At 48.0% G+C, this 24,729-nt stretch overlaps 1 protein-coding gene across 3 annotated transcripts in view; it reads right to left on the reverse strand.

The window, feature by feature from the left end:
• Positions 1-24,729, reverse strand: part of CAMK1G (calcium/calmodulin dependent protein kinase IG) — a 61,574-nt gene that overhangs the window by 9,520 nt on the left and 27,325 nt on the right. The window contains exons 1-5 of one of the 3 annotated variants that reach the window (XM_090026023.1): positions 14,066-14,399; positions 11,935-12,026; positions 8,374-8,491; positions 1,253-1,381; positions 253-327 (exon numbers count right to left, since the gene is read on the reverse strand). In XM_090026023.1, the coding sequence (XP_089882149.1) occupies positions 253-327; positions 1,253-1,381; positions 8,374-8,491; positions 11,935-11,998 (386 nt within the window). In that variant the 5' untranslated portion in view covers positions 11,999-12,026; positions 14,066-14,399. Of the gene's footprint in view, positions 1-252; positions 328-1,252; positions 1,382-8,373; positions 8,492-11,934; positions 12,027-14,065; positions 14,400-24,729 lie in introns of those variants that run through there. The other 2 variants (XM_090026024.1, XM_090026025.1) reach the window with 2 other exon arrangements.

Consider the following 24,729-nt stretch of genomic DNA (forward strand, 5'->3'; position numbering starts at 1 on the left):
ACAAATTAGTTTGCATAGGTGGATCCTACTCTCTCTCATTTTAATGGCATAATAAAAAGCAGCCATGCCTGGTGCAATGGGGAAGTGTTCGTGGTAATTTTAAACCTCCTTGCTCGTATTTGGTTTATGAGGAACACTGGGAAGTGGGTACATTTGGCTATTTCCGACATACAGGAATGAATCCCTCTGTGGGTGCTGAAATGGGCACATCTCCCCAGGGGACTGGGATGAAGGGAATCCTCTGATACTCACAGCTGCATGACCAGGTAGAAGTGAGTTGCGCTCTCATAAATGTCTTCCAAAGTCACAATGTTTTCATGCTTTATTCTGCAACCAGCAAAGAGAAAAGACAGGTCTATGGAAGTCTGGGGCCTGATGCTCCTTTTGCTTTACATCAGTTTTGCTCTGGGCAAAATCCCATCAGCTCCCAATTTATGCCCATTTGCTCATGGCTCTTCTCCCTTGCCTTGAACACTGCATCATATTTCATAGATTTTTCATAGATTTCATAGACATCAGGGCTGGAAGGGACCTCGGGAGATCATCGCGTCCAGCCCCCCGCCCAAAGGGCAGGAACTCAGCTGGGGTCATAGGATCCCAGCAAGATAAGCATCCAATTTACTCTTGAAGGTGTTCAGTGTAGGTACTTGAACCACCTCCGCTGGCAGGCTGTTCCAGACCTTGGGGGCTCGGACAGGAAAGAAATTCTCCCTTATGTCCAGCCTGAAACGGTCTTGCGGGAGTTTGTGACCGTTCGACCTCGTCATCCCTTGGGGCGCTCTGGTGAACAAACATAACACTAGCACAAACCAGAAAAGGAGCATTTGGCATGCAGTCACCTGTGCCACCAGCTAGTAAAGGACCAGCCCCCATCGTTTTTCATTCTGTGCATTGCTTAGCTTATTAAAAGTGAACACCTGATATCCCTTCACACCTGACAGCATTTGGTTTTAGTCTGTGTTATTTCTCCTTTTCTCATGTCATCCTCTTATGTTTGGGTGGTGAAGAGCAGGGGAACGTGGAAAGAAACTTCACAAATATCTTTGATTTTAAGGAAATGTAAGTATAAGCTAGTTTTTTCTTCTCTTCCTTTCACCTCATTCTTCTTTCTGTAATGTGATGCAGATCTGTGCAGCAGCAACAGCTAATGGCCCCTGGCAGGAAAACTCATGATTCTGGTCTCTAGAAGAGTCCCTCTTGGGTTTGCTGTATTTGCATGTAAAAAATAAAATACAAAACACCAAGCACTCACTTTCTCAGCACTGCTATTTCATTTTCCAAGCTGCAGTCCCTGATGAGAGGAGACTTCTTGATGCACTTCAGAGCAAACAGCTTGCCAGTAGCCTTCTGTTTCACTAAGAAAACTTCTGAAAAGGCACCTCTGTGGAGACAAAACCCAAACGTGTTTCAACAGACAACAGAGGTGTCAGCAAATGCATAGCAAGAAGCTAAAGTAAAAGGCAAAGACAACATGTAAATATGCAATAGCACAAGCCCGTTGTAAATATGGCTCTGAATTTCTTGCACCCCAAAAGGAGGGCATGGCCTGACAGAATCCTGCTTGGACCCAACAGACAGAGACCTCATTTGCTAGGAAAATCCCCAGTGTTTGCACCCATTTTGTGACATGAGAAAACGCTTAATAGGGAAAGGGTTAAATTCACAGCTTTTCTCTTCAACAATAGCTGAAAAGGACCCCCAGCAGCGAGACTAAATATAGAGCCATACCGCCACTCAGGATGACAACACACCAGTCAAGACGACCACGCAGCTACTCGTGCACATGTCAGGCCATGAGAGATCTTCAGCGGTGTCAATCGGATTTAGAGCCCACCTCAGGGGAGGCAGATGCCACACGCAGTCGACAGCACATGCATCCAGCGAGCAGGATCTCAATGGGGAAGGCTTCAAAGTGATGGCATATGGCTGCAACTCTCAGAGCCCATGCTCTTGTACTGTGCAGGACCCTCCCTTCTAAATCCTAACGTGAGCCCAGCTGGAAAAGCGTGTTGCTATAACTATAATGAGACAGGATCCAAAGCCCACTGTGATTACAGGTCCCCCATTGTCTTCTCCCAAGTGCAGAGTCCAAAGTCTAACTCGAGTGCCTAATGACATGTTGTCTCCCCTGCATACCTCTGCCTTTTCAGTTATAGCTATTCTTTACTCTCCCAGCTCACCATAGCTGACAGCACCCCGTTACAGAGGTGGCTGCATTTTCATGAGGTGTGAGATACTACTTGGCATGTTGTCTGGGGGCACCAAACAGTTCTGTAAAGCTTAAACATGAACTAATTGGGCACACCCAGCCTATTACATAAAGTTTGCTCCTGGCATTTGACCTCTCCTGCATAGGCTTTTGGCAAAACCTGCTTCGCACAGTACACTCCAGCTCAGACTGTGACTGATGAGCATCCAGCACATCCCTCCCAGCAGCTCACTGTGACGAACGGTGACTATTTATATCGGCCTCAGGGCTCACAATCCTGTTAGCGGTTTTACCGAGGCAGCTAAACACGTGTTCTGAGATGGTGTCGCTGACTGCCTTCCCCCGTTGGTCTCAAGTAATCCTCATCAAAGGAGCAGCAGATTAATTGGTGCTCTTTTTTGGCACCTTAATAGCACGCTAATTGGTGCTATTAATGGAGGGACTTGTCATTAAAGCTGCAAATCTTTATGAGAGCAAGAGGGGAGGAGAGGCCAGGAGAGCAGGGTGACTGGAGACCAAGCAAGAGCCAGTGGAGAGGGGAGCAGATGCCGTTCCCACCTCTCTGGCTTTCAGCAAGTCAGTCCTAGTCTCTCTGCACCTGCAGGGGGGCTGCAAAGAGGAGGGAGCTGGACCCGTCTCAGTGGTGGCAGATGGAAGGACAAGGAGCAATGGGCTCAAGCTGCAGCAAGGGAAGTTGAGGCTGGATATTAGGAAAAACATTCCCACTAGGAGGGTGGTGCAGCACTGGAACAGGCTACCTAGAGAGGCTGTTGATTCTCCCTCCATCCTTGGAAGTTTTCAGGACCAGAGTAGACAAAGCCTTGGCTGGGATGAGATAGATGGGGCTGGTCCTGCTTTGAGCAGGGGAGCGGACTAGAAGTGACCTCCTGAGGTCCCTGCCAATCATCATTTTCTACGATTCTCTGTCGATAGCTCGGTTGAGCACAGAGCTGCACCCGTCTGGTGCACAGCTGCTTGCTCTCGCAGTTATATTTGCTAGCCAGTGGCAGCTGCTCATGACACAGAAGAAAGAGTGACAATTAAGTGGCCCTGGCACCACTTTCTGCTTCCTTCCTCCTCCAGATGAGGCCCCTTGAGCTGCCAAGGCAATGTGAGCTCCTGGGCATGACTGAGGATCAAATCTCATCGGAGACATGCTGGAAGGAGAAAACAAGCGCCCGTGCCCAGAATAGCTGAGGAACTTGCTAGCAATCTAAGGTGCAGACTTGGGGGGATTTATTCAAGCTGATTCACAAGATCTTCGTCAGTGATAATTTCTGAGAAACTTGCACTGAAAGGGCTTCTTTCTCAAAGAGCTGTTGAAGTTACAGGACTTTCTTTAGTGACGCTGTGACAGTCACTGCAATGTTATTGGCTTGAACTGCCAGGAAATGCTTGATGGAAATCCCTTACAGAAGGAAGCAGTTTGGAGGAAGAATACTCCCTGCTGCGAGGGGCACTGTTAGGGCTGACGACAAGCATGCCTCCCAACAAGGGAAATCGTTCATACTCAAGGTCAAGTCCAGCCTGGGCACCAGCAAGTGCATTCCCTTTTGACTTCAACTGGAGCAGTGCCAAGGACGTATCCATCCACCTTCCCCTCCTCTTGGTAAAACCAGCGTGAATAACTAGTCCCTCATTGCACACACCATTAGCTGTAAAACATCCCAATCCCCAGGCATCTCTCATCACCACACACCCAGAAAGCCTGGCTGGATTTGCAGGTACTCAGCCCTTGACATTTCTTCCAAGCCTGTGTCCCCATTCTAGCTCCGACTTGTCCCGATAGACCAAGCGATCCCTCATGCGCGATGGCTGTCCTCCCTTCCAGCCAAAAGGTTCACGTGGAGAAGCCAATCCTGAGCACTGAATTCGCAATGGCTCTTTTTCGTCATGCGAGTCTGGGGGGAAGAAGTCACAAAAACAGCTAAGCTGTTGTTTGTCTTTTTCCTTCTTTTGGATCAACTCTGCCAGCTGCCTTCCCCCTGAAGACTGGTAAAACGGTGTGATGGATGTCTTCGGCTCTCCGTGGCGCTTGCCACCCCTGGCATTTCCTAGAATACCGGCCGCTCAATTTGTTGTTTTTTCTCCCCGAGTCTCCTATTTAATGCGACTAGCCAGGGAAGTAATTACTGCCGAAACACCCCTGCAGGCTGAGTGAATCCTGTTTTCCAATACCAAATTTTCCTCGTAACACAGGAGTAGGAAACGAACAGCCTACAGATCAGATGTTAGAGCATCTGTTCTGTACACCATTCCTAAACAGTTTAAAATAATGATGTCCCCCACATTAAGAATTCATGAAGCAGCAAGTTGGCTAAGAGAAAGCAAAGCTTTCAGAAGTTGAGCTGCTGAAGAATCGAACTTCCTCTTGAGCTGACCACAGCCACATACGATTCAAAGCAGCAATGCTTGCATGAGAGCTCAGCTGCAGCTTTTCCTCACGGGAAAGCTCAGGAAAACAATTCAGCTCCTCCTCCGTGGCCGTAAGAAAGTTTTGTCAGTTCTGAGCACGTTAAAGAACGTGTCCAACTGTTCACGCGGAGAGAGAGAAAACGTACGTGTTGGAATAGGTCACTGGCACGTATGTGGAACATGGTGGGAAGGGGAGGGGGGAGAAAAAGCAAAAGGTTTAAGCCGCCAAGAGAAAACGTGGAGGTCTGCTGCTCCAGTTTGTGAAGGCGTGGAGCACGGCATCCTTCTGACTTCTGGAAAGTTTCCACTCACAATCCCCAATTCATCAGTTGTTCTTATCTTATGATGCACCTGTAGCGTAGCAATAGCTCTGTGTGCCAGTCCGGAGTCAGGGCCCTACTGCAGTCGGAATTTACTGAAGCCAGCTTATGCCACAGGGAATTGGCAGAATTGGTTACATCAGGTGGCTAAAACCACGATGCATGGCAGAAAGGGGGAGGGAAGAAGTGAAACAGCATCTCTGAGCCCATGGACAGTGAACCACGTGTGCTGACCACCCAGATCCTCAGGGCAGCTGGGTGCTGATCTGAGCTTTCCCCAAGAACTTGGGGATACTCCCATCCAAGTTCTTGACAGTCGGGGCACTCGCCATGGTTGGTGCTGGGCCAAGGACTGATTGATCTCGACTGCCAGGGGAATCTCTCCCACAAGTTTCACACCACAGCTCTGCAGACAATAAACCACACACACTTATTTCCCTCGTCCCCTCATCGGGAGGGGAATAAGGAAGACTGAGCACATGCTCTGGTTACCAGGCCTGCTTTGCATTCACCCCAGCTTCTCCTCTTCCTCCCTGCATCCCCGTCTCGTACGGTGGCGCCCGCTGGCTGGGACGCAAGCCCTGTGGGGGCTCGTTCTCCTCATTAGGCAGGTGACAGAATGAGAGCGCCGCAGCTCAATTGGGTACCCCACCAGGGTGCTCACAGGCCGCCAGTGACTGCAGATGTGTCACTTGCCCACCTCCTGCCCCGTGACCACAGGCCTCGGCCTCGGGAGGCTTCGCCTGTCTGGAGGCGCAGCTGCTGCTCCTTGTCCTAGCTCCAAAGCAGAAGTGTGCATCTTCTGCATGGCTTTATACAGGGCCTGATGAGACGCATACCTACTACATGTATACGCTCCCATCAGGCTTTTCCCCCTCCCACCTAGCCTGCAGCGCTGCAGGACGAGGGTGCTCAGAGTGGAAAGGGGAATCATGTAAGGCTGAAGTGCATGAGTGAGCAGGAGAGCTGGCCAGGCAAGATGACAGGCACAGGGGAGCTCCTGGAGTGCTGCAATGCAGGGCTAAGCTGGGGTGGGGGAGGAGGGATTCCTGCAGTGATCCATGGCAGGCGTGAGCCAGGGAACAGGACACAAGTGAAAAGCAGCTGTCCAGACATGCTGCGCAGAGCTCTGAGCTTGGGGATAAGGCAAAAACACAGGGTAGTCATCAGGCCTTGCAAAGGAAGGGCCAGATATAAGCAGAAAGTATGTGTTTCTCCTGATCTGGTGCAGCTCCAAAGGCTCAGAGGCTTGTGGAGCTCGGACCTAGCCAACCTCCTGGCTGGGCTGTCCCGGGTAAGTTGCCGTGGTCTCAAGCTCCTCACCTGCACCCTCTGTGCAGGCATATTTCAGGCCTGAGGAGCAGGAAGGTGTGAGCGTCAAGTTTTCAGGCAATAACCGAAGCATCCACTGACCTGTCTGGATAATGAACCAGTTGCATAAGAGGTATCATCCCTGTATCCCAGATGGGGAAAATGAGACGTGATCACTCAGTGCAGAATCAGGGAAAGCAGCTGGGTTCTCAAGTCTAGACCCCACGGCACACGGAAACAGGCCAAACTACAACACAATATGTAGACCATGACTGCCATTGTATGGATAGCCCTGAGCCACGGATAACATGTCACTGAAGCAAGTGTCCTCCTCGCATTTGCACACCCAGCCCAGTGACTATGCCAGAAACAGACCCCACAAGTCCCATGTCCCAGTGGTTACCTCACTGCTCTAACCACTGCACAGCAGCCCCTTCTCAGGGGCAGGGGTAGAACAGAGATGTCTTTTATGCAGCAGACGAACATTTCTGAAGGGAGCAGGTGCGCCAGTGAGAAGCCCCTCTGGAGAAGAGGTCGAGTCATACCACAGCGGCAAGGGACATCTCCCTGCAAGGCTCAGTGACGTGCTAGAGTTCCCAGACAGAAAACTCAGAGAATTCACTCGGCGCCTGCCCGGATGGCGCTTTGCAAAGGCTCAGGAAAAGGCAGGAAGGATTTTCTCCAAATAATCGACAGAACAAGCTGAGATCCAGCCGTCTCCAAGGATCAAAGCACCCAGGGCCCTGGCATGCCCTGAGAACAGCTCTTCTAAATAGAGCAGAGCTGGGATCTAATACTGGTGCAGCTTAGACAGATTTTCTCAGAGAAGATTTAGGCTATGTGGTGCTTAAAATCAGAAGCCTTGGCCACACTGGGCCTCCTACCACAGATCTTACTGCTACAGCTCTGCCAGCTCGTGCAGAGGCGACTTTTTTCCCCCCACGAGGGACCTTGTGCAGAAGCAGCCATTCGGTGCCACAGTGGCACTGCCACTGCCTCAGGGGTATTTTGTTTTTCCCTTCCTGTCTTCAATATTTGCCCATGTGGTTTCCAGCTCAGTAGAAATGCTCTTTTCAGTCCAGGCCTTCACTGTCGGGCAGCTGCCTTGTGTGTATTTGGCACGCACCCACCGACAGTCTGCACTCAAATCTGCTTGCCGTGCAGAGTCGAGTGCGAGCCTCCAGGAATGTCTGTGGTTTTCCATCTGCAGACACGGGGCCCTGCTATCAACGTAATTTTAAACTAGCCTCGGTATCTGTGTAAGTGCATGGGATGGTCATCGACTCCTATCCTTTGCAGGTGGAAATAGAGAAGCTCCATGTTGGAAAGCAGTTGCTGGCTTCATGACAGGTGCATGCATGAGTGGATGCAGGGCTGGGAGCACATGTATGGCCAGACATGTGCCGCATAGGCAATAATCCCCTATTAATATAATCAAATCCCCAGCACATCTCTAGCAGCCATTCTCAGAGTAGTTCAAGACTTTTTGCCAGCAAACCATTACTGAAAAGAGCATGAAAGCAGTGTAAATGTATTCCTACAAATCCTTTTTCCTCCACTATCATATACACTTACCTATGCTGTGAGGGTATAACTGCCCTATAAGCTCCAGGGAAACAGCCAAAGAACTTAAGGGACTTATTTAATATCAAACCAAGATGGTCCAGGGTGGGGAAGCTAGCGGTTCTTGGCTCCGAAACCTGTCCCCAACGTTTTGCTGGCTCTTATATGATCATACAACTACACTGTGGCCACATAGTATTGGTCAAAAGACGGGGAAAGGTGATGGGAAATGGAAAGATAGTGAAGCTTGGCAAAAGGGAGAAGGGACCTATTTGAAAAGTAGCTCCACTGAGAACAGTAATATAAATAAAATGATAAATGCTTGGAAGGAACTTCTACTATCACCCTTTTATTATGTAAAAGTGCTATTCCCACTAGATTGGCTGACTTTTCTCTGTCGTGTAAACTATTTTCTTACTCACTCTCTTAAGTGCATCTCTTTCTTGCTTAAATAGTATCCCTGCCTCCCCTTCCACCGTAAGTGTTAGCTACTTTCAACCTTATTTCCAAAGTGGGCCCTGGCCAGACAGCGCCCATGCTACTTGATGTACTTACGATCCCAGTGCCTCCATGAAGATGAATGTTTTCCGGATGTTGCTGGTCTGCTTCTTCCAGGAACGGCTGTCATCCTCTTCCATGCGGCCCATCTTCTCCAGAGCTGATGCAGGGAACTCTGCCAAGAAGAGGGAAGAGAGCTGGTCGGTTGGGTCAGGAATTCAGAGTCCGAAGCAGGAGGGAGACGGGGCCACACATCAATAACTCCTCATGAATATGTGCATGCTCAGATTTTCCCTTGGAGGACCCGAGCTTTTGCTGTGGATCTTTCACAGGCAAGAAGCAGGGAGATGGAATTTCACACCCACACAATAAACTGCTGATGCAGGTATAACATGAAAGATTTTGACTCACAAAACGACTGCGGATGCTGGATTTTGAAATGCAACATGTCCTCCTCCACAAGGAAAATGGTCTTTTGGAGAAAATGGCTCACAATAATAACCCTTCTTGAAAATTAGCAAGACGCTCAACTCACTGCCACCCCCAGAACCGATACTGAGTCACGCTGGACCTTCTGTATCAGATATTATCAGAATGCAAATGTGCACTGCAGTTAATATTAGAAAGGCTGGATAAGAATCAAGTGCCCAGATGGTGACACTGCCATGTGGGGATAGTCGTTAAGTGCCATGCTGGCAATTATAAATGTTTATACTTTGCTTTATATATAGTGATAAAAGCTGTGATTAGACTGCTGGGTGGCTGCTAATGCTAACCTACTAAGGCACCCTTGACTTAATGGATTAAAAATTAGGTACAGCTGAAGATTCAGGCAGCTTACAACTTGAGCTGCTTAGTTGCCTGGACATCGAAATGGGTCAAAAGAGCTAAAGTTGCCTCAAAGGAAGTTCACATCAGGCATCTGGCCGGCTTAGCTAGTACATTACTTCTCTCCCTCTCTCTCTCTCTCTGACTTTTTATTATGCATGTGGAAACTGGATGGCTGTTGCTTAGGAGTGTGGTTATTCTTATCGCCTCACAGTGGTGGCTACAGGGGAGGCGGTGACGTCCCAAGGAGAAAAGGGGGGGTGTTTCTCAGTGTTGGTTGAATTTGATGCTGATGGAAGGTGTTGCATTGACTGCATTTAGCCACTGCACAAGGGCAGGATGGAAAACAGCTGTGGCTCCTATTGCACACAGGCAGCACAGCAAACATGCTTTACTTGGCTCCGTATCTACTCCTTAGTGACCCCTCTGGGAGTTTTTTTGGTGTTCGCTGGTGGACCAGTAGCTCCTTTGAAACCCACTGTCACCACAACCCCCTGCCCCACTCCGCTGCTGCCCCCCATACAGCTCAGTCCTCATCTGCTGCATCAGCTGCTGCCTGCATGGACCCATGCAAAGTGCAAGGCCTAACTCTGATCCCCACGGAGGTCTACACACTTCTGCTTTGCTGTTGGTCTGTAAACTTCCAGTAGGCAGCACCTTTTCCTGGCCAGAGCATGAACAGGGATGATCCTGCATTGAGCACAGGGCTGGACTAGACAACTAGCCCTACTTTCCTATGAACCAGCAACTCTTGTGCTCTAATGCCAGCTCTGCCACGAGCTTTCTGGATGGCCTGCCAGCACTTTGTCTAGCATGTGTAGACTTGGGTCTGTAATCTCTGAGGTGTGCCCAGGCACTTCACTGGGAGCTGTGGGTGCTCTGCTTGTGCAAAAGCTCAGGCCACTGATTCAAGTGCTTAACCTTATCACCCATGGTTGAAGGCACTGGACTTCACCTCTCTGACTATTTCTCCCGTTCACTTGACTGGGGCTGAGAAGACCTAGTCTCCACGACTTGGATAAGTCCCTTTCTTTCTTGTCCTTAAATTCGCTAGGGCAGAGGCTGTACAGCATTGTTGCAAGACAAATAACACCACCGCTTATGAAAGGCAATATTAACACTAAATCTGAGCACTCTTAATAGGAAGTCTAACAATGCAGAGCTGGAATTTATATTGAAAGCTGAACCCCCCTCAAAAGCTCTCGACTTAGCTGAGAAGAGGTATTTGGAAACTATGTTAGTTTTAGACCTGGAGGAGGCTTTTCTTGCCTGGATATAAGGAAAATTCTTCATTTAAATAGAATGGGATTGGATGCCGATAACACTGCCTTTGACACTCAACATCTTGCTTCTTGGGAGCAATTATACCACCCTATAAAAGCCCTTAAGACACGGCTGAGTCTTTGGGAGACAAAAACCAAATTCTGTGTGGAAAACAAAGTGCTCAGAAGAGGCAGAAAGCACTGGAGCAGAAACAGAGCTGCAAGCCTATGTCTCATAACACCCAGAGTTGATTTTTAATTCTCACGGTGCCTAATTTGTCACCTTCATGATCATGGTTGTATCATTTTGGGACTCCCAGCATAGCATCCCAAAGGTTAATTCTACTTCATTGAAAGAGGAATTGACTGAGCTGCAAAAAATAAAAAGGCAGCTTTGGTCTACATCGTCTTTAAAGGCCAAGTCAGAATTGACCTTTAGCTACTTCTGGATTCTGATGTGCCTGTGACAGCTGGAAATGCAAGCCTTGATGGAAAGGTGCTCCAGTTGGCTGTTTACTAAGAACTTCCTAACAAAGCTAATCAAAGTCACAGAAATGGTGAAAACCATCCTCTGCTTGTATTGCGTCTGAACGCAAGCTTTCCTTCCAGTCCCATTCCCTCCACCCTAACGCTTTCATTCTCCGCAAACTCGTGAGCTCAACTCACGTGCAAGAATCGGTTGTCAAGCACGCACACTCAGGTGTTGGCTGAAAGTGAGTTTTGTATCCAAAGGCAGCATTTCAGATGCCAGAATGAATTCCAAGGAACAGATACAAGTGCTACAACAGTCTCTTTCCAGCCCGTTCACACACGCCCATGCTTCACAGCACGCACAAATTTGCTCTGAACTATTTGATATGGAATTGGCATTAAATCCCTTTTCCACAACAGGTCAGATACTTGCTGGCCAGCAGCAATTTAAGCTTCCTTGCCATCATGCCTTCCAGTATGGTCAGATCCACTCTGGAGCAACCTACCTCTACGGGCAAGGCGACTCTGTCTCCAGTCCTATCCAGTCAATGTGCTGCAAATGTGTCAGCTGGCTCCAGCTATAAAGAAGACCTTTTGAGACGTTGCCGCCTATCCATAAGGGGAGTAGACTGACAGCTGCTAATTCCTTTGCTCACAGGCCACTGACCAGCAACACCCGCCACTGACCAGCCAGCGTATGAGAAGCATCTAGGCAAACTGGTCTTACCCAGCATGCTTCGTCCTACGACATGGAGAAACCAGCCAGGTCACGTGGGCAACGGGTAAGAGCTGGAGGGACCAAGCCATCAAAAGCAACAGCCCAGGGGCAGCAAGTCAGGTTTTTCCTCCATTCAGTTGGTGAAAAATGTGGGAGATGGCACCGGGATGGGAGAAAGGAGCATGCAACACAGAAGGGGCCCTCCCTGCAGGCCCCAGCAGCATGCGACAGAGAGCAAGAGCGACAACCCCCCAAGCAAGAAACAGAAGCCAGACAGAGAATGACGGTGATCTCCACGGGCTCCCCGTGATGCCCAGCCATAGTCTCGTTCCTACCTACCAAGAACCGCAGAAGGCATGGCATGGGAAGGCACCTCGGCCATGTCTGATCTCTCTGCGCTCATACACTGCCCGCTCCACTTAACAGTCTCTCTGTTAACAGATCAAGTCAACAGCTGTGTAAACTGTGCTCGCCACGTTGCTTTGCTCCGTTAGCACACAAGTACGGTAGGGTCGGGCATTTCTGAACGCAGACGAAACCTTACAGTCGTTTGACGCTGGCTTACGTGTCCACGGACAGCGGTTCTTCTTGTAAATGGATACGGCTTTCAAATACCCGGCGTTCGTGCATTTATTTATTGGCTCGTAGTGCAGCTTCCCTTGCTGCCCCCTACTTTCATGTGGGGCAGGGTAGTCGCTGGGATCAAAGATCTGGGTTTAGGTCTCTCTTTCCTATGGACTCTCTCTGCCCCTAAGCAAGCCCCATCTCCTCTCAGTCCCCTGCTTTACAAAAACCGGGAGGGGGATAATTAGCGGGGTTATTGCGAGGGTCGAAGGCTTGAAGTGCCTACGTACAGGGGCATATAAGAACTGCAGTGATAAGCAGCTGCCTGCCTTCCTCTTCCCGGCACAGAGTGCTTTTCAGAGACCTTTATGCATTTCCTGATCCCCTACCCCGGCCCATTTACCCACCTGTTGCTGTTTGCTGGACGTCTAGAGAACAGGGTGCTTGGGACAGGGCTCGTCTTTGTTTTAATCAGAACCTGACACTGTGGTGACCTTTCCTGTATGAGGTCTCCTACCTCCCCCCACCCCAAAGACTGGGTCTAATGATTGCAGTATTTTTCACAGGGAAGCAGAATTTCATAGTAGAGGTCAGATCAGTCGATTTGGGGCTCAGACTGGCATATTTGCCCAACAGTCTTTCCTGCGTGTCTTCTCTCCATAGCCTTCTGCATGCTTGATTGAAAAAGCACACCTCATTTGTCAATTGTGTCTTGACACGCAATCAGCGTGTGTTTCACATGCAGATCTTCCCGTTACCTCGCTGGGCCGCCCAGGACTCAACTACTGCTTGAAACCTGCAGACTTGGAGAGCCCTACAAGGCAGGAGGAGGAAAGACCAAGCATGCTTGTCTTAATCAGGCTCCTCTGCCAAAGCAATAGGCTCTCCTTTGATCTACAGTGTCTTGGTTTTGCCTAATAAAATGATCTGCTCCCCACTTAATGCTTGGCTAGTGAAAAAATGCAAAGCGTTTTCATTTGTTTAGCCACCTCCACAACAGTAAAGGAAGCGGCGTGCGGGACTGTATCACTTGGAGCACTTATGCTACTTCAGTCTGACAAGCATCTGTCCTTTAAGTGGCGAGTAGTTTCAATATTCACGTTTAACCTTAGGGATTTATCAGAGATTAGGCCAATAAATTTGACTGCCGCTTCGTTCGGTCAGATCCAGGCAACGACACATCGCTGCTTAGAATTTAATGAGTGTCATTATGACCTTTGTTCAGCTTTCACATCCCCCAGTAGCAGATCCATCTGCAGACAGGCTTTTCTGCTTCTGAATGGATACACTGCATTAGCAAAATTGCTGTACGGCGCGATTCATGATCTCGCCAAGTTACGTGAGGAGGGTATGACAACAGCTTTTTTATGGCTTTGTCTTTAAGACTAGCAAGAAGTTCTTTAAAAAAAGTAAAAGGAAGGAGGGAATACAGCGTTAAAAGACTGATGCTGCAGAATGCAACAAAGCAAGCACTCTGCATGTGAATGGAGAAACTAATGCGGACTTTGATGTGTTTTAGGGGCCAGCAGAAGAAAGGGAAGCAGTTAAAACCAAAACGCACACGAAAGCCCTGTGTATTCACCCAGCTACTGTGCCGGTACGGAAGCAGTGCATTCACCCCGAGTCAGGGATGAACTCATGCAGAACCACATTTTTTTCCAGGTAAACATGTTAATATCCATTTAAAATACTTTTAAGAGTAAAAAAGTCACATCCTATAAGAAACACATCACATGGGCTCGCTATGCCGTACTCTGCAAAGCGGTACTCCAGTATTTTGCTGTTATAAACACAGGAGTAAGGGTAATCTCAAACTCGGCTGGCCAGACCCCAGCTCACGTCTGCCTGTTTTGCACTGAACCGCCAAGAAAAACATCTGGTTATTAAGGAAATACATTTAGCTTACCCAAGGAACGGCAAATGGAGCAGCAACTGTTCTCTGACTCTCCTGTTCGGCTCCTACAGGTCTGTGGGGATTAGAGACGGGTTTGGTACTAACCATCAATGGAGATTAAAGGGGAGGAATGCAGGAGATTTCTTACATGAGATGGTAACTAGGCAGCACTTAAAGGGGAGTAAATCGACACTGAAATATGCTTCTCGTGGGCGTGAGTGCCGCTTCCGCGCCCTCCCGCTCGCGCCGTCAGTGCCAGCAACGGTGCCCGGCATCTTCCCTCTGAGGACCCCGGAGCAAAGAGCAGACACAAGTTTATTAAAACCTCCCCTCCTCCCGTGTGCCGGGCATTCAAACGGATGAGCTGTGCTAGCAGCAGTGCCTTTCTCAAGGAAAACATCAAGTGGCAAAGCTTTTCTGTCTCGAATGCAAAGTAATTTGGTTTTCCCAAACGCTTGTCCGGGGAAACGTAGCCCCACCTACTTCTCCTTCCATGTGGAAAGGTTGGAGGGGCAGGCAACGTAGCACAATGGCTAGGGACTGAGACTGAGGCGACCTGGCTTCTCCTGACTCACCAGAGGACCTTGGGCAAGTCCTCTGTCCCTCTGAGGCACACTTGTGAGTTTGGGGCAGCCACCTTGGCCCCCTATTAGAGCCCTCTGATACTAATGGGTAGGAAGGGCTTTAAGCAGAAGCCAGCTATTATCAATGAGGGCTCTGCACCCCTGCAGAAGCCCTCCACTATATTTTAATCTTGAATAGCGAATAGAAAAACAGGGCACATTCACTGTTGTTTAAATGTCTCAGCTAGTTTAGACTATTTGGGGAAGACAGTGAAACACATGGCTGGCTGGCATCCCAACTGGTCTGTGCCCTAATTTCAAGGACTGGGACTGCATGGGCAAACAGGTTATGGATCAGGGCATAGTTTGGCCCCATCTCAGGAATAAATCAACCCTAAGGCAGGCTAGTCACATTATTTTCCTTTGCTTAATGCTAATCACTTCACTCCATGGCAAGAGTTAAGGCTTCCATTTAACACCCTGCATTTCTCCCACAATTGTTTGTTAACCCAGGACGGGAGCGGTTCCCCTGAGGACTGTGACCCCGTTGTGCAAAGCGCTGCAAAGGCCCATGCCGAGGAGGAGTCCAGGGCTCAGAGCCTTCCCTTTTCTTCTCACCAGGCTCACGCTGCTGAGATGCTTTTCCTGCCCCCTGCCGTGACCACCATGCCGGTCTGTCATGCACACTTGAAATATCCCGCTGTCAGTCACACTCTTCTGCCCCTGTATAATTTACCCTACCGCTATTCCGACTGAGCCAGGAGCCCAGCAGAGGTCAAGATTGTCTCAGCTCTCTTCCACCTTTATTTGAATGGGTGCTGAGACCCACAGAGTCAGGTGGAAAATCTCTCCCTTCCCCAATCTCATACGGGTCTAGATTTTCGACAAGTTGGCAACTCCAGAAAACCACCTGAACCCCACCCTTGCTCAGTCGGTAAATTGAAGGCCTGGAAGGTGAATGCAGTGGCTCTACACAAGACCAGTGCTCTTCTTCTACTGGCCACTGCACATACATACGGGAAGAGACTGTCCCTGCTTCAAGAAACTCGCAACTTAAAATGAGGTGAAGATTGGGTAAGAAAACAGAGGCTTATAAATAGAGCAGTGGGTTGCCCAAGGTCAGAGATTTCCTGGTATGAGGAGTCGGTTGCAATGACCGCTGCTGGACCCCAGCACGCCTTGCTCTCAGCAGTCAGGTTCGATACAGAGATGCTCCAAAAGCACAACTCAGGCCCACCGCTCCCTCCCACCGTGCAAGTCTTCCAGCAGCAGAAACTTGCATGTACAGAAAGCTAGGTCCATCCCAAGTCCATCACAAGCCCTCGTTCCTCAACTCACAGCTCTGGACCCTACGTAACTGCCAGAAGATCCTCATCAGGTTTCAGCTGGGCTGGCGGGATTCCCACCAGGGAAATGTGTATTTCAATCTCAAGTAAGTAGCACTTTAGCGCACAGATTGACCTCATGCTGATAATAAGAGAAGATGGGTTTGCTAATAGAAACCTCCCACCTGTGCATGCAGAGACTCTCTCACTTTTTAAACGTGAGCACAGGTTGCCCTCTAGTGTCAGATGTTGGCCAAGTTCCAGCCGGGCCGTGTCGGTGAAAAGCCTCGGACGGGGCAAATCCACAGAACTGCTTTGATTTAGTGAGCCACCGGCCTAAAACGTGTCCTTCCTTATCACACCTCATTTCCATCAGCAGAAGGTGTGAGCAAAGGCTGCCAGCTCCTGCTTTTCATGCTGTTTTTCCCTTCACTTAATCTCACTGTTAAGAGAAGAGATCGATGCCATTATTAATTGCCATTTATTTCGAGTGTGTTCAGTTGCTGGCTCAGCTCCTGATTCTCCTCTCTGGACTTATTTGTTTATGATTGGTTTACTCATTTGGGAGTTTGATTTTTCATGAAAGGAAAGACAAGGCAGACGCCCTACTATGATTAACTATATATTTCAAAACCAGCTCAGACTGGTTTATTGGGTCATGAAGGCTCAGCAGATCCAGGAATCCGGACTCGTGGTAGAGGTGGTATCTTTTATTAGACCAACTAGATTTTTGGGAAAAAAAATCTTTATTTGCAAGCTTTCAGGCACAAATACCCTTCATTAGGCATTGGAGAAAACATTGTAAAAGTTACGAGTCCTGATTGCTTTTTCCTCTAGACCACTATGACTACAACCTGGATACTTGCCCAAAGATCCAGGGACATTTTCCAGCTGGCTGCAGATTTCTGAGTGGCCCTGGGCAAGTCACTTACAACCCCTGAACCTTAGTTCCCCAGCTGTAAAGAGCTCCTAAAACCACTGCTCTTTTCTTAGTTTTCTTTCAGGCACAGACTGTTTCTGATTTCATGCACGTACAGCCCCTAGCACATGGGACCTGCTTTGGGCTGGGACCTCAAGAGATCTTACACTGTGAACAAGGAATAGAAAGCTTGCCATGCACACTGAGATTTACATCGCAGGGGAGTGTGGTCTCGTTCCCTGCAGACCTTGGAAACATGGTCATGGCTCCTTACATGTTTCTCGCAATGGATGGAGGCGCAGTCAGTGAAGGCAGAGAATCACAGAGCCTTGCACAGTCTATACGTGCAGGAAAAGGAGCAGCAAAATGTAGAAGTGCAACATACAGGACACTGCTTGGTGCCTCAGCCCCTGTCCTGGACTGGCTGGGATTAGCTTTCCTGAGCCGATGCTTTGCTTAAGATGAGGACAGCCTGTGATGCAGGGAGGGCTTAGCTGTAGTTTCAGACACCAGGGCTTTAAGTGCCCTATAAACGCTTCAGTAAAGCTGACAGGTGGACTTGGAAGAAGTGAGACAAAGGAGCAAAGCAGCAAGGTCATTTATCAGGAACAACTGTTTGGAAGTCCCCTTTCACAGCAAGCCAGAACGAATCACACCTCCTGGACAGCCCGGGTTTCACCTGTGCATCTCTTCTTCGACAGGGGCAATAGAGCTCCTCTCTGGCCTCAGTCTGTACCCACTGGCCTTGCCCGGAGGGGGTCTGGTGCTGCTTTCCTGTCATTGCAGACTGATGGGCAGAGTGCCCTGTATTGCAGGGCATTGAGTCAGGCCAGCACTTGAATTTTATGGCAACGAAGGGTGAATGCAATTAAAAGTTGCACTAATGCAATTGCCTTGGAACACAGATAAAAGATAGGATCAAGGCAGTAGACAAGATGCAAACGTTTGCCGCAGTGCAGTCTTTGGGCCTTCTGGTATTCAGAAACAATGCAGAAACCACGATGACTCTGAACAGTGTGCACATGATCAACCTGTGTTTCCTTTGTGTGGACCACGATGGAGCTATCGTAGCTAATACAAGAGAAGCAAGAATGCACCAAGGGAACGTTAGCGACAGTCATTAGTTGAAAGTCGGAACAAAGCTGATTAAATAAAAAGTAAGCAGAATGGGTCTATTTAGACTCAGTGCACAAGAGATGCGAGGTTCTCAACAACATCTGTATTCAAGTTTGGCCCCCAGAGATGGGTCAAGACAAGCACCAATAATACAGGGAGAGTGCTTTATTGTGAAAGGAATCAAATCAAGATGACGATTCTCACCCCCGCATCATAGAAATCGAGGACAATAGGCAGTTGAAGTCAGGGACATTGGCTGAGCAGTAAGTAGGCTTAAGTGAAAATAGCAGTTGTTAAAAGAAACTTGACTGCTTCAGTGTGTTACTTTCTCTATGCAATTTTGGTGAAAGGAATGAATAAGGAACAGCAAAGGGGGTGATGAGTGAGGCAGCCCCATGTACAAAATGGCAGCAATTCCTGGCTTCACTGGCATGATGTGAAGGCCTAGTTAGACCCGTGTGACTAGAGAAGGATTGGGCTTCTCAGCATACTCCTCACCTGACCTTAGGAAAAGTCACCTTTGATTGACGGGTTTGAACATACTAAGAAGACTGGCACAATTGTCCTTACAGCCTGGTCCAGGAAGAGGGCCCATAGTTGGAGAGCTCATGGTGCATAATGCTTCATGGGACTTTGCCCCTTGCCTTGGCTAAGGAATGGAAAGATAGGGCCAGAACGTCCGGCGGGGGAAACTGCCATGGCCTATCTAGGACAGTGGTGTTGTGCTAGCTGACTCAGCCACGACATATTGGCAGGAACCTGCAGGAGGACAGAAAAAAAAACAACCTGCCCTCTGCATATGGTCAGTGGGCACAAGTCCAGCCCAGTTATCCCTGCTTGGACAGAAGCTATGCTCAATACACAGGACTCAGGAATGAGGCGTTCCTGCCAAAATAACACCTACACAGACAACGCCTTGCCAGGTACCGAGCACTTTCTAAGGCCTGCATTCTCCCTTGCTGTCAGCAGGTTGTGCTGTATTTGTCAAAGGGATGACCTGACCTTGCGGTCGCAGTCACAGGAACCCTGCATTTCCATGCTACAGAAATTTCAGAGTACTTTTTCATCCCCAGTTCAATAGGCCCCTCAAGTCTCTTGTTGGGCCATTTAATTCTACTATGCTGCTACTTGTAAAGCATCAGAGGAATCAGGAAGGCCAACCTTTTCAAGGGGCATACAGTTAGCATGACCACAGACCTCAGATTTAGACACATCAAGAGGGAACCCATAGTCATGCATGGAAACCACCACCTGGACTCCTTAAGTAAACTGTTAAACACAGAGCGTGACTTCATATACTGTATGGCGACAGCTACAAGCACAGGCTGTGGTATCTGAGTTTGCAAGTTAGGTACACAGCTGTGGGCACGTCTGTCTGGATGTGCCAGTCTGTCTACGTTTCAGAATATCAGGTCCAATTTTCAGGCATGGGCATTCCAAGAGAGGAGCCCCCAGTTTGCTCGTTTTGGGTGCTTAAAGGCTAATTCAAGTGAATACCTGTAGGATTTGTCTGCCCTATTAGTCACCCAAGCTTGAGAAGCTAATTCCCAACCATGAGGGCACTCCCGGAATGAGGCTGCAGGAAGCAAGGTTTAATACATTACTTATTGTGACCATCATCCATCACCCGTATTTAAAGTTTTGTAATTTGAAGCAGTCTATTAAAAAGATGTCATTCCAAAATTGTGTTTCCTTATGGTTGACTGATTTTCTAATCAACAGAATACAGAATTGTTTATAATTAGCTGATAATTAGTCCAAAACCCCTCTCAGCTTTGGTTATCAGTATTTATGATGACGGAAGTAATTTGCTTGTTAAGGATCCCAGCAGAATACTTATTCTGCTGTTGATGTCACTTTCTCCTAGAAGCCAATATGAATTTATATCAACAGAAATGCAGTGGGACAGCAGCACGCGCTAGCAAGAGATAGCACCACTGAGAAGGCAACTGCTGCTGGAGCTTTGCTGGAACAAATTCCCATAGGAGCGAAGGGCCATTTCAGGCTTCACAGCCACACATATCTCCTGCCACCTTCCCTCATGTACTCCAGAACAAAGCAACGTATATAAACCAAACCTGACATTGCACACACAATTCTTGCACTGGGGATAGGTTAGGAGAAAGGGAATCACACGCGATCGTCATTTAGTCACGCTGCTTAATGCAAGACTGCATTAGATCTATACTCCAGCCCAAAGCCATTTTTATTCCTGCTCTCCCAATTGATGGCAATTTCCGTAGTTGGATACTGGGCTTGGTGGATGTCTGCATTTACTTATTTCAAACAAGCTTCTTTGGGTAAATCCAATATCTTTTATTAGACCAACTCAAATAGTTGGAAAAATTCTTTCCTTATTTCAGATATTTCAAATACTTTCCTTATTTGAAACATCTGTAGCTGGTGAAAGTATCTGACCCTTGTGAAGTGAAGTGAGCCCTTTATTTATTTGCACTCAAGGCACAGTGCCACAAATCCTTCTGGCAGCACCTGACCGGACTTACCCGAGCCCATCCAAGCCAACTCTCCCTGCCCTACAAGAGCTGGTGGATTGAAAGCATACACCTGGGTTGTGGGTCACATCATCATTAGTTAGCTGCATCTTTACAGGAAATCCCAGCTTGGTGCCAGTAGAGAGCAGTGTGGGACAACCAATGAAACAACCATTTTTGGGGGGCCAAAAATCAGGACCTTTATCAAGAATGCATGTGGGATTTCTAGGAGTTGGCAGGGAGATTTTATGGCTTTAAATCAATTCCTCTGTGTGAAGTCTAATTTAATTATGGGCTTTGTACAAAATAAAATAGTTTTACAAGCATGATTGATATCCCTCTGTCTCTCCAATAGCCTTGCATTGAAAAATGAAGAGAAGATGCTTATGCATTTGTGGTCACAAAGGCAGCACCCCCAGCTGTACTTCAGAGGGTCCAAGATGATTAATTGTTCTCTCTCGCTCTCTTTGTAACTTCAGGTTGCCCTTCCTTTGTGGTTCTAAAAGGACATGAAGCAGTCAGCGTGATGACATACAAGACCCTTTGTAGCATGTGGTGGTCCTCAGCTGGCATCAGTCAAGCCCTGATTTACTCCAACAGAGGCTGTGCCCCTAAGGTGCTGATACAGAGGATGCTACTGAAGAGGTGGGTTATGTCTTTCTAGATATGTTACAGAAGAGGGAAAGGAGGTAGAGAGTTACAGGTGCACATTATCTGGCAGTCAAATCCAAGGCCTAGATAGTGGCCAAGCACTGAAAAACAGGAAGACCAGCTGTTTTACAGGTGGGAAACTTCTGGGGAGATGCAAGGAAGCAGAATGCAATGCCCAGAGAGACTTGGGCAGGGGTTGCCGGGATTTGTACCCGCAGTTGTAAAAAGTGCCTTGAGATCTTTTATTGGCTACAGGTGTTAAAGCTCTGAAGTTTTATGCTGCTTCTGATACCAGTGGGTCTCAGCACCTGGTCAGCAAGGGCACCGAGCTGCCCATAGAGGTGGCTGCACCTCCTTCTGGTCACAGCTCGCTCCCTCCTTGAAGTTCAGCTTGTCAGATAACGGTGGTTGAGTAATAAAGCAACACGTACCACTGAGAACCACAATTTGGATGTGTAATCTATTCACTGGAAAACCCAGTGGGTATCACATAGAGGCTCTTGTGAGATCTTTAATGACTGAAAAGCACAATCTCGCATACAGATTCTTACTTGAGCATGCAATAAATCAGGCTTCCCGGGCTAGGACCCACAGCTAATTGCAAGTTATGAAGTCAAGTGTGTACTCACGGTGCCTATGAGTTAATTGCCTGAGGACCCATAGCCAAGTGCTGATTGCACAGTCCGTTTCAGAGTGGGCCCTGGATATCTCACTGAGGTTGGGGTTTCCCCACATGAGGCTTGGTATTTTGAACACCTTGGACTTGAAGAAAGGGATGGGGTGTTTGGATCTGCTTCCTGTAAGGATCACTGCCTGTGAGAAGCAGATTGCATGTTTCACCCCAGCAAAATGGTATGTAAATCTTTAAAGTTTCCCCTGTGTTCCTCTGCATCCAAGTACAAGGAGCCACACACAGGTTTTCGCTCAGTCTAGGACATTTATTTCACGTTAAGGAAAGCAACAAATGAAGAAAGAACAAATGCAACTTCTTCATCTCAAGAAAAGCACAGTGACAGGGAAAAAAAACAATCTCCTATTTTCCCTTTCATCTTTTCCCCTTAGTATTAGTTCCTTGGTTTCTCTTCTTGTAGCAAATACTGACTATAGGAAGAATGTGAAATTCTCCATTTTTGTTCCTGCTTCTGGCCACGCTCAGAGAATCGTGAATCCAGGGCTACCGTGGATTTCACTCTCTACACATTTTGCAAGGGGCATGCGAACATCCTAGGAAACTACTGTGTGCTGTTCGGTCTGGGTGATTTTTTTATTACATTAGATTTTATCACACCCCCTTGTAACGTTTGAGCTGATGAACAAAATGCATGCATATAGCGAACTATTAAATTCCATAAAACAGCAGCTTGCTTTGTCAAACCAGGTGGAAAGAAGATTATTGCCTAGAGGATAAAAATAGTGTCATGGAGACTTCTCTGTGCTTCCTACAGTAGCCCTGTAGCCTAGTCATTATATTGTTACTGCAAATCATCAGGAAAGGACAATTGGCAGAGTAGCTGAAAGCCAAAACTATTTGGTTATTGATTAAACAGAGGTGAAATCTTCCTTGTGGAAAGAGAAAATATATCAAGACAGCCTCAGCTCCATAGAAACAGAGAGTCATCACTGTAATGACTACTGGAGATGCTTTTATTGCAGGAATTGTTTTCAGCCTGAAGGCCATACTGCAAAGGCATTGCACTTGTTTCTGATTTTATTTCCTGTATGTGGTTTTGGCTTATTGTTGCTGCCATCACCAGCGTGAAGAACTTGAAGGCCGCTGGGTCACACAGGAAATGGACGCGAGTCAACAAGGCGGGGCGTGGTTTGAACTTCTTCATAAGGACATTGGTTGTCACTGTGAAGGCCCTGTTGGTATAGGTTTGGGGCCCAGTGACCCCGTTCAGTTGGAAAGTAGCGGAGAAGTGCCAAATAGCAGCATGGCCAGTTAAATCCTAGTTGATTGACTATAGGGTCTGAGACGATGTGGTGACTGAGTGGTGCTTGTGCTGACCATTCTTCACGTCACCAAGCAAGGAGAAGTCGAAAGGTTTTGGAAGGTGGACCGTAATGGACGTCTTGAGGGGAGCCATTCATCTGTGGGTGGAATATGTCCCAATACACTGTCAGCGTAGGGTTATCGCAGAGTCTGGCTGGTACGTTTACTTCAGCATTTGTGCGGCGGCGGTGAAGGGAAGTAATGTTACTCAGGACTGGTGACCGTGGGAGCGGCGTGGGGCACAATGTGCCCCACACAAACTGGCAGAGAAATTCAGTCAAACTTGTTTGTGATGCCCGTGTAAGAGGATCAACCACTTGTTACCATTGGGAAAACTCAGCGAGGGCCACAGAGGAAAGATCCCCAAACAGCATGAATGAGTGAAGTAAAGGCGGCATCTGCCAGCGGTGAAGGAAAGAGCATCAGATTTAAGAGCAGTCCTGACTTGGCGTCATTCTTCACGGCTTCAAAGTGAGTCCCAGGAGGACTCAAGAGGATATAAAGCCATTAGCCAAAAGACAGCAGAGCTGTACACTGGGACCTCGAACCCTCAGGATTGTACGCTTGCTGGCGTTTGGACTCGATCGTTATTGCACGAATTGCACTCAGGTAGCAGAGAGGAAAGGTGCCTTTAAAGGAAAATCATCATTTTCAAACCTTTGTCAAGAAGCGGCCGTATCAATGTTTTTTGCAGCTTGAAGACTGTGGTTGTCTCCAGAATTACTCTCATGAGGGACTCTGAGGTGTTGACAAATGTCAAGTGGTCTACACTGACACCTGTAAGGGCTCTGTCTTGCGGCAGGACGAGTTAGCCAGGATCTCATCTGCAGTTTGGAGGAAGAGGACATCCCATGAGCTCATGCCTTCAGACAGCTGATCACACCGAGCAAAGGTCTTACTGTATCAGCAAAGCAGGGACATTTTGTGTTTCGTATTTCAGATGGTCACTGTGGGCAGTGCTGTCTTGCCCGGATCCCTTTTTCGTGTCTCCCTCACCACCACTATCGCCAAAAGCTTTGGTGGTGTTGTGAGTGGATTCAGTGGGACTGAAATCCTGCAGTCACATCTGCAAAGGCGTTTCTTCAAATAGCGAGTCCTGAATGTGAATGTGGGAGTATTTTGCATGCTTGACAGGCAAGGAGAAGGATACTCTCAGATTTAACAGTTATCTTGCTTCCATATTAATAGGCTGGAGGCCGGCAGACAAATTCAGTCAGACTTGGAGATTGCTTAGGAACTGCTTATGCTCTTGATTGAACCATCTCACTCCAGACATTTTTACAGATTTATTAGTAAGTCATAAGCAGAAAGCTTCCCAAACATCACCATTTATTTCCAAAAGCTTGATGCAGCTCCTACAAATACTTTTTTAGACATATAAATAAAAGTTATTATGAATAATCTCTGACAGGTTTTGGAACACAGCCCCTGTACAGCATGCTTCTTTCCTGAAGACAGCACTTACATGTAAGTTATTGCATGAGACCATCTCCCTTGAGGACTTTAAAGAGCTCACCATTAAAACTTACAGCACTCAGCTGGGCAGCCGCTCACATCTCCGGGAAGGGACATGGACATTTCTCCTCGCTGTAGAACAATATGCAAGCAGGTGCCCCC

This window comes from Crocodylus siamensis, chromosome 13 (assembly GCF_052110815.1).
Source record: "Crocodylus siamensis isolate JL-2025a chromosome 13, ASM5211081v1, whole genome shotgun sequence".
NCBI lineage: Eukaryota > Metazoa > Chordata > Crocodylia > Crocodylidae > Crocodylus > Crocodylus siamensis.